This window comes from Procambarus clarkii, chromosome 44, assembly GCF_040958095.1.
Source record: "Procambarus clarkii isolate CNS0578487 chromosome 44, FALCON_Pclarkii_2.0, whole genome shotgun sequence".
NCBI classification, from domain to species: domain Eukaryota; kingdom Metazoa; phylum Arthropoda; class Malacostraca; order Decapoda; family Cambaridae; genus Procambarus; species Procambarus clarkii.
This window is the reverse complement of record NC_091193.1, coordinates 6,957,176-6,967,020: the sequence shown is the minus strand read 5'-3', so window position 1 is coordinate 6,967,020 and position 9,845 is coordinate 6,957,176. Positions and strand designations below refer to the sequence as shown.

Sequence of the window (9,845 nt, the reverse complement as noted above, 5' to 3'; positions counted from 1 at the left end):
AATCCTTTACACATCCCAACTTTCAACCCTTTCTTACAATTTTCCTCCATCCCTCCGCTACATGTTCTTACCCGTTCATTACAGTCCACTACTTATTCTCTAATCATCTCTGTACTAATTCTCAAAACTAGTTGGTTCTGTCATTTTAGTAAGTAAGTAAGTAGATCATCGTTATTAACAACGACAACAACAACAACAACAGTAACATTACTAATTCACAGTAAGTTACTACTGAGCATTTGGTAGTTATCCATTTTCAAATAATGTCAATATAAATCATTCTAAGACATCTTCGTACAATTAAAGATACTTGCCCGTGCACTAAGTCATTACTTACAGTAGCATCTTAAGGCATTGTTTTCGTAACTCAGTTTTATTAAACATACACCTTCATTAGTCAAAGGAAAACTTTTCAAGTCATTGTATTCAATATTTCCGTTAAACTTACTACATCATGTCATTATTCGGTTTCATAATTAAGTACTTGTTTCAGTCCTCCAATGTAATAAGCAAATTATTCTATTAAGGATAAAGAAATCTTATTTAGAAGAGGCATTAAGTTTATTACAACATTTAACGCATACAAGTGTTCTTAGTAGTTATACAGGTATTCAAGAAATCATAAGTGTTCTTAGTAGTTATACAAGTGTTCAAGAAAATCATATACAAGTGTTCTTAGTAGTTATACAAGTGTTCAAGAAAATCATAAGTGTTCAAGAAGCAATTGGATTTATTATATATAAAATATTTCCTCTACAAATTGGACAGCATTTCAGAGCTAAAAGACAACCACTGCATGTCACCATATGTTTACATGGTAGTATTACAATATTTATATTTTTATCCATACAAACTCTGCATAAAATATCTTCTTCCCAAGATTGTTCTATACAGTCCTTGTTTTCATCAGTGTTAGTACAAGTCTCCGGTAAAGTTTTCAATCCCAGATCTTCAAGCGTAGCTTCTTGTTCCTTTTTATCATCAACTGCTTCATAAATTAAGTCCCGTACCCGTAAATAAATATCTGTTCCCTCTTGCATATACCTCAACACGATTTCTAGACATCTACTTTGTATAATAAAAGGCAACAAATCTCTGGATTCCTTAAGGTACTCACTTAAAGCATATCTTATACTCTCCACAGGTATTAATTTTTTATGAATCAGATGTTTGAACTTATCCATACCCTCCATTAAGATATTAATTAAATCATTGTCTATAGGTTTTATAGGTAATGGTATTGTCAATCTAGCATTCTTAACAAATTCCTTGCCCCTTGCAAGAATAATGTAAGCACATTCTGGACTACATCTCGCATGTAACGTCCAAGGATCATCTTCTGGTCTCCAATTTCGTATTCCACAGGCGCAGTGATAGCAGCAGACGTGGTCACTTATACCTGAAAACCATAAAACAATCCAGCATTATCTCGTTACTATCTTTTAACTATTATTCATTATTTCTTTACTTATAACTCTATTAAGTTTAAAATAGTTAAAACACTTCATACCACAGTAAAAAAAACCAGCTTCTGCCAGCTCATGAGAAGTTTGCTTGACGCTTCCAGGCCATGTCATATCAAATGTCTCTAGGCGAGATTTATAAGTTACCAATCCTGGATTCAGCGATTTCCTAAATTTGATCAATCCCAGATCTTCCTTAGGAGGAGCACCACCTAAAAAAATATAACGTAGTTACGTAAATTATTCTTTAGAAGAATAAGAAGTATCTATTTAAGCAATCAAGTTTTGTACAGAGTATATAAGACTGGTATAAGAATACATCATAAGAATATATACTTACTACTACCACTTATTTTCTTATTTCCCAGTTCTATTTTATGGGAAACAAATTCCAGTCCATATTTGAAAGCTATCTCAGACACCTCTAAAGAAACATTGTCACTCCTCTCGCCTCTAATAAAGGCACAGTCTTGATTAATGATCTTATGACGTCTTCTGGGGGTATCACCAACAATCCATGCACCTACTATACAATAACAAAATGCACACAAACAGTAATCACTATTGCGAAGGTAATAGAACCCATCTTCAACTAAGTCAATAGGGTTTAACCACTTAATGGGCCAATCCACAAATGTTTGTAGTCTAACTCCTGCACATTTAAGGCTTTCTATACTGTAAAACTTCCTGGCACACAAAGGATCCATCGTGTGAGGGCAGCACTAACTATTAGAGTAGGATAAGCAAGTATATATATCCCTAAAATAAGTATCGTACATCGCTACATATTTAACAGTTTCCCCATTTATAATAGACAGTAATTTCCTCTAAATACTTCTCTACTTAAAAATCCTTAAAGTTTCATAATTAAATGAAGCTCTTATATAAATACTTAGTAAACTACTTTCATTATTTATTAGACTTATTAGAAAAATACATCACTTTGGCAATCTCGCTAAAAGTATACTGTTACGTCATTATTCGTAGCTGCCGTACATAATGATAGATATATATATATAATTTAGTAGTAAATTCTTATTTAATCTAATTAAAATATATGCTTAAAGCATCTATATCCTAAAATGAAATATACTATTAGTTATAATGTAATATATAATATCACTCTAAGGTAACAAAAATCCTTATTAATATATTCAAATAAGTGGTAACTTTTACATTTCCCCCAATATAAGAGCGCGGACCTCGCATTAGGGATATTATTACGACTATCTGGTTCGTATCTACTACCTTACGAGGAAGAAAATTCACCATGGATACTGTTCTGACAACTTGTCAGGGTTATTTAACCGACGATTCATTTTGTAATAATGAAACCTGTATTGTGTACGGAGTGAACTGTATATCCTGTGTTCCCAGAGGAATGGCTCTAGACTTAGCCAAGAAATATTCTCATGCTGATGCTTATAATGTTCGCCGACCCTTGTACAGTCTTAAGAGATGTATCCCTGAAGATCGTCCAGTACCAGGAACAATTCATATCTCTAAAGGAGAAAATCTTCCGTATATTGTTGCTATAGCCACACAATACGGTATTGGATTACCTATAGAAAGTAATAACATTGCTCAGGGAATTATAGAAAACTCAAAAGACAGAAACATGCTCTCTGGATTAAACGAAGATACATCCATTAATCGTCTCGTCTACTTCAAGAATGGTATGAAAGATTTATTTAACTTTATCAAGGGCTCTCCTCAAATTATGAGAGTTATAATACCAACAGGAATTGGGATTACATGTGTTCGAAGAGATAAAGTTTGGGAAAATACTTATCTTCCTGTTATTGAAGATATGTATAAACAGTTAAAACCCTACGGAGTGGAAGTTAAATTACTGTTTAACGAGGAGATTATGCAGAGGAAGAGCAAGTAACACTTGGCAACCTTTTGTGTGCGCAGTGTTTCTACGCGCAGCCTAAAGATGTATATATGCTTCCCCCGGAGTGATCTCTTACGGTGTCCTCCTCTTCTTGGATGTCAGAATCTACTTCAAGCTTGGATATTCAAGGCTATGGAGATCAAGACTATTATTGGAGACTTTGCCTCCCTGCCCGTCTACAATAATCACGACTGTTTATTGTACGATCTTGATGCTACGAGTGTACAAATGTGTAAAATTGTGCAAGGATTGTGGGATCGTTACCCATATGCGAGATTACATCGTGAAAACTTTCCTTACAAAAACAGGGCTGTTGTATCTTATCGCAGTAACCCTGGCAGTATACATATTGGAGAACCACCTGAATTTAACAACAGGATGGATGAAGATCCCCATCTACCCCTTATTATTGGTTTAGTGACTCAGTTTGCTAGTAGACCTGCAACTTTACCAGCATATGAAAATCCTCCGTGTGAAGTACGAAGTTTAGATGAACATTTTTACGATGGACTTGAAAAAGATACAGAATATCAGAGATGGCGCTGGTTTGAAAATGCTCTGAAGGAAGCCCTTGTTTTCATTCTTAAAAGATGTGTTAAGAGAATTATTATTCCATATGGGTTTGGCATGTCAAGTTATTTGGACAACTGCGCAGTATGGGAAAGTAAATATTTGCCTATACTTGAGAAAATAGGACAAAAACTACGAAAACGAGGTATTGTACTCTTCATAGTACGTCCCGAAAACATCGTTCCTCCTCAGTCATCCACCCACGGCATCTTTGAAAATAAGATTCCATACATTGCTGTTCTTCAAAATGGATCCACAACTAATGCTACTGATGCTGCTAGGACACCTGAAGATGATGCTACGCCTGCTACCGCTGATGCTAGTTCACCTTCTATCAACACTAAGTTGTCTGATACAATTAATTCAACACCTGTTAATGTTACTACGTCTGTTGATACTAATGTTACAATGTGTGTTAGTAGTAGTTTTACAAATTTAGAAGAGAAGATGGATTGGGAATAATAATGTCTGTAAATAATTTATACTTTGTACATTTTTACAAATTAAATACATTGTACATTTTTACACATTAAATAACAAAATAGAAACTCGTGTGTTTATTTTCTCCCTTTTTAATGTCTAAATGTCAACTCTACTTTTCTGAGTATATAGGAAGAGGTACGAAACTTTTTCTGTCTTACTTCAAGATGGATTGTTCTATGTACATGCAAGTGAAGCTTAAGCGTTTGAATAAGTGTATTATAGATGCTGATTTTACTAGTGATGAAATTCTAAAACCTGGAGACTGTCTTGTCTACGATTCTCATAATTTATCTGGTGGATTTGCACAACTGTTATGGGAAAAATATCCTTACAGTAAAGTTTCCGAGTGTGAAGTGGTACAGAATAATATAACTCCTGGTGGTATAGTACTTGCTTTATCTCCAGAACCAGAAATAAAACCTCATATTATAGGACTTCAATACAGTAGCTCTAATGAAGATCTAGGATTACAGAAAGATATTATTAAACGTTGGAGTTTTAAATCTGCAATAAGGCAAATTTGTTGTCAGGCAAGAAATAATAATTTAATCCAGCGTATAATTATTCCATATGGTATTGGGTTTAATGACGGAATAGGATGGAGTAAAGAAGAACAAGAAGAATGGGAGACACACTATTTTCCAGGACTAGCCCATTTAGCTTATGTTTTAAAGAATAATAAAAAAGAATTATTAATGGTTCGTATACCTCTTGGAGAAGATGTTACGGGGACTGGGAGAGAGAAGAAACAAGTAGAGGGTAGATCTAATAAACGGAAGAGAATGTCGTAGTTAAAACTAGTAGATCTGAAATAATACATATAACTAATTTGGAAACTACAGCTAAGAGAGAGGGGGCGGAGCGTAACAATCTCCGATGTGATAAGCTAGGTCGGGATATATCTTGACATAAACTCCCCATCTCGGTCCAGCAGTGAGAAGACATACTCGGATCGATGGCTGCTGTATACAGTAAGTGATTATTGTATGATGTACTTACAGTACTCGTTATATTTGTTGTGATATAATTTTTGCTTATTATTGAATATCTTTTAGTTTTGAAATATTATGATTATTTAATAGTCCCTGTGTTAAATATTGTATTTTTCTTTGTTTAAAGATCTACCCCATGTGATGGATGTGAAGAGTCTACCAGGGTTTGGAAGCATGCCTGATCTTGTGTCAGAAACTATATGGCAAAGTCCAGCTTCGACTGTTTTGTGGAAGAATATGCCCCTGGCTGAAAAACGGACTTATAAAGTGATGACACATACTGATAAATGTACGCATGAGAACATTGTTCCAGCTCTAGCAAAGTTTATTAGCAAAAGTGAAAATGTTTTAATGATACTGATCGGTCATGATTTTATAAAGTTGAAAGAAGAACTTCCAATGATAAAATGCGACATAGTCTTATTTAGCTTAAAAGAGAGTGTTACAGATGTACTCAAGAAACATGAGAATTGTCAAGTGTTGTTGCTGACGAAAACTCCTAGTAAGGCCGAGATGAAGAAAATTTCTTTGTTATTTAAAGGCGATAAAATAATTTGCACTTTTAGACCTAAACCCCGTTTTAAATACATATTTCCAGAATTTGAAGAAGTGCCTATAGGATGTAACTTAAAGGATAAATTTTTTATAAGAAAATTTGTGGATGAAATTGGTTCTCCAAATGCTGCAAACTGGTTTATTAATAAGTTGAGTTCTGAAGAACGAGAAGTGTATACTATAATGAGCCAGGATGAACTGCAACAGCAGGTAAATAGTAAGACTGTGAAAGAGCTTAGTATTATTCACCCTAAAACAGAAGAAGATGAACATTGGAGTTTAATTGATCATATGGAGGAGAGCTTTCCATCTTTTCCGTTAAATTTAATAAAGATGAGACCAGAAATAGGATATCATACCCCCCAAAAGATAGAAATAGAGGCAGTGATGAGATTTATAGGACAGGATCCTGTACTTGGTGTTTTCTCTGGTATGGCCTTTATTGAAAATCTTATTAGGATAAGACATACTAATGTGGTACGAGCTACAGATAATTACTCGAATATGGGTGAGAGTAAGTGGATGGAGGTTGAACAAATGGATGCTGTAGAAGCAGTTAGGACTTATTGTAATGACAGAGAAGTACTTCTAATGTCCTGGCCTGAATTGATTCGTGATGATAATGTTTATAGCGATGCTTTCTATGTTTTAAAGGAATTTAAGGGACAAAAACTAATCTATTTTGGAGAAGGGGAAGGGGGATGCTGTGCATGTGATGGATTTTTTAACTTGCTGGATAGTGAGTTTCATTGTGTGAAATCAAATACATGTTTTACTTATAATTCTTTTATAAATTCAAATGTTTATTTCTATATAAGACTATAGTGTTTATGATTTCTTGAACACTTGTATATGTTTTTCTTGAACACTTGTATAACTACTAAGAATAACTGTATATAATTGCTTCTTGAACACTTATGATTTTCTTGAACACTTGTAAAACTACTAAGAACACTTGTATATGATTTTCTTGAACACTTGTATAACTACTAAGAATACTTGTATATAATTGCTTCTTGAACACTTATGATTTCTTGAACACTTGTATAACTACTAAGAACACTTGTATATGATTTTCTTGAACACTTGTAAAACTACTAAGAACACTTATGATTTCTTGAATACCTGTATAACTACTAAGAACACTTGTATGCGTTAAATGTTGTAATAAACTTAATGCCTCTTCTAAATAAGATTTCTTTATCCTTAATAGAATAATTTGCTTATTACATTGGAGGACTGAAACAAGTACTTAATTATGAAACCGAATAATGACATGATGTAGTAAGTTTAACGGAAATATTGAATACAATGACTTGAAAAGTTTTCCTTTGACTAATGAAGGTGTATGTTTAAAAAAACTGAGTTACGAAAACAATGCCTTAAGATGCTACTGTAAGTAATGACTTAGTGCACGGGCAAGTATCTTTAATTGTACGAAGATGTCTTAGAATGATTTATATTGACATTATTTGAAAATGGATAACTACCAAATGCTCAGTAGTAACTTACTGTGAATTAGTAATGTTACTGTTGTTGTTGTTGTTGTCGTTGTTAATAACGATGATCTACTTACTTACTTACTAAAATGACAGAACCAACTAGTTTTGAGAATTAGTACAGAGATGATTAGAGAATAAGTAGTGGACTGTAATGAACGGGTAAGAACATGTAGCGGAGGGATGGAGGAAAATTGTAAGAAAGGGTTGAAAGTTGGGATGTGTAAAGGATTGAGAGATTGTAAGGGATGGTATCAAGATGTGCGGAAAACATGCTACAACATGTAAAGTAGACAGTGTAGAGAGTTGGGCGGTGAACAAGCTAGGACTTGTAATGGATGGAAGGAGTCGGGTATATTTACATATGACTCATGTTTAAATAAGATATGGGACACAGTAATACACGCTACAACATGTAAAGTAGACAGCGTAGTAAGATGCGAGGCGAACATGCTGAGACATGCTGAGACATGTAAAAGGAATGAGAGAGAGATTGTAAGGGTTGGTACCAAGATGAGCGGAAAACATGCTATAACATGTAGAGTAGAAATAGCGTAGTGAGTTGGGCGGTGAACAAGCTAGGACTTGTATTGGATGGAAAGAGTCGGGGTATATTTACATATGACTCATGTTTAAATAAGATAGAGGAGACGGTAATAGTTGTTTAAGTCTTGTATAAAATTGGAAAGAAGTAGAGAATATGTAAGACTAAGTACAGATCTGAACTTACAGAGAATATGCTATGAACGGGGAAAGAACGCAAATTAACAGCTACATTTTAAATTTACGAGACTTGGATGAGATGGAGGAAGGTGGGAGGGGGTGAAAGATAATTAAACAGGTTGGGGTTATGTGTATACTCGGATAAGAGATACGCTGGAGACGGACTTGATCGAATATATTTATGTCTGATGATCTAAGGCTAATGTCCAGATTAATTTTACTACGTTAGAAAATACGGTGATCTTAAATCTCAGGGTGATTTAGTTGGAAAATAAAGAACTTGTACAAATGAACTAAGCTGGGGCACAAGAGTTGAAACTTAATAACTGAACTGGTTTTTTATTTACTATGTCTGAAAATGTAGTTGGGTGATTTGGACTGAGAGTAATGATTTTACAAAAGTGAGCTTGGACAGAGGACAAGAGCTAGAGTTTTATAATTGTTTACTTCATATTTACTATGTCTGAAATACAGAGGGTAAAAATTTCAGGGAAATTGGACTGATACTAACGAAGATATGAAAGAGAACTAAGGCGGGGACGAGAGCTGGAGCTCAGTAACTGACTTGATCTTATTTACTAACTTTGAAGTATGTCTGCTTTTAATTTTAGGGAAATTGATGGGTTATTTACAAAGATACGAAAGAGAATTAAGGCGGGGACGAGAGCTGGAGCTCAGTAACTGCCATGATCTTATTTACTAACTTTGAAGTATGTCTGCTTTTAATTTTAGGGAAAATGATGGGTTATTTACAAAGATATGAAGGAGAACTAATGCGGGGGACGAGAGCTAGAGCTCGATAACTGACTTGATTTTATTTACGGTGTCTGAAATACAGAGGGTAAAAATTTCAGGGAAATTGGACTGTTACTAACGATCTTGTATAAACGAACTAAGGTGGGGGACAAGCGCTGGAGCTTGATAACTGTTTTGATCTTATTTACGGAACCTGAAATACAGAGGGTAAAAATTTCAGGGAAATTGGACTGTTACAAACGAAGATACGAGAGAGAGCTAAGGCGGAGGACAAGCGCTGGAGCTTGGTAACTGTTTTGATCTTATTTACGGAACCTGAAATACAGAGGGTAAAAATTTCAGGGAAATTGGACTGTTACTAACGAAGATACGAGAGAGAGCTAAGGCGGAGGACAAGCGCTGGAGCTCAGTAACTGACTTGATCTTATTTATGGTGTCTGAAATACAGAGGGTGAAAATTTCAGGGAAATTGGTCTGATACTAACGAAGATACGAGAGAGAGCTAAGGCGGAGGACAAGAGCTGGAGCTTGGTAACTGTTTTGATCTTATTTACGGTGTCTGAAATACAGAGGGTAGAAATTTCAGGGAAATTGGTCTGATACTAACGAAGATACGAGAGAGAGCTAAGGCGGAGGACAAGAGCTGGAGCTTGGTAACTAAATTACTGTATTGAACTACATTTGAAATATGATTATTTTAAAATTTTAGAGGGATTGGAATGATAGTATTCTTTATACGACAGGGGACTAAGGTGGGGAACGTGAGCTAGAACTTGCTTACTAACATGATTTATTTGTGTAAAACTGACTTGCTTAATGAAAAGGAGCAAACATACTGACTTGCTTAATGAAAAGGAGCAAACATACGATGTTGGAAAATAGTTGAACTGAATGAAAGGAGAGAGAG

The 9,845-nt window shown here is 34.7% G+C and overlaps 2 protein-coding genes across 2 annotated transcripts; one reads left to right on the top strand and one right to left on the bottom strand.

Moving 5' to 3' along the window:
- Positions 1–539: 539 nt before the first annotated feature.
- LOC138350244 (baculoviral IAP repeat-containing protein 8-like) lies at positions 540–2,210 on the bottom strand. Its single transcript, XM_069300606.1, has 3 exons — positions 1,804–2,210; positions 1,511–1,675; positions 540–1,399 (listed from the first exon to the last, which is right to left on the bottom strand). The coding sequence occupies exons 1-3, from the start codon at positions 2,168–2,170 to the stop codon at positions 714–716; spliced, it is 1,218 nt and encodes a 405-aa protein (XP_069156707.1). The 5' UTR covers positions 2,171–2,210; the 3' UTR covers positions 540–713.
- Positions 2,211–3,811: 1,601 nt separating this feature from the next.
- Positions 3,812–6,907, top strand: LOC138350243 (uncharacterized). The gene is made up of 2 exons (XM_069300605.1): positions 3,812–5,384; positions 5,533–6,907. The coding sequence occupies exons 1-2, from the start codon at positions 5,369–5,371 to the stop codon at positions 6,783–6,785; spliced, it is 1,269 nt and encodes a 422-aa protein (XP_069156706.1). The 5' UTR covers positions 3,812–5,368; the 3' UTR covers positions 6,786–6,907.
- The last annotated feature ends 2,938 nt before the right edge of the window (positions 6,908–9,845 follow it).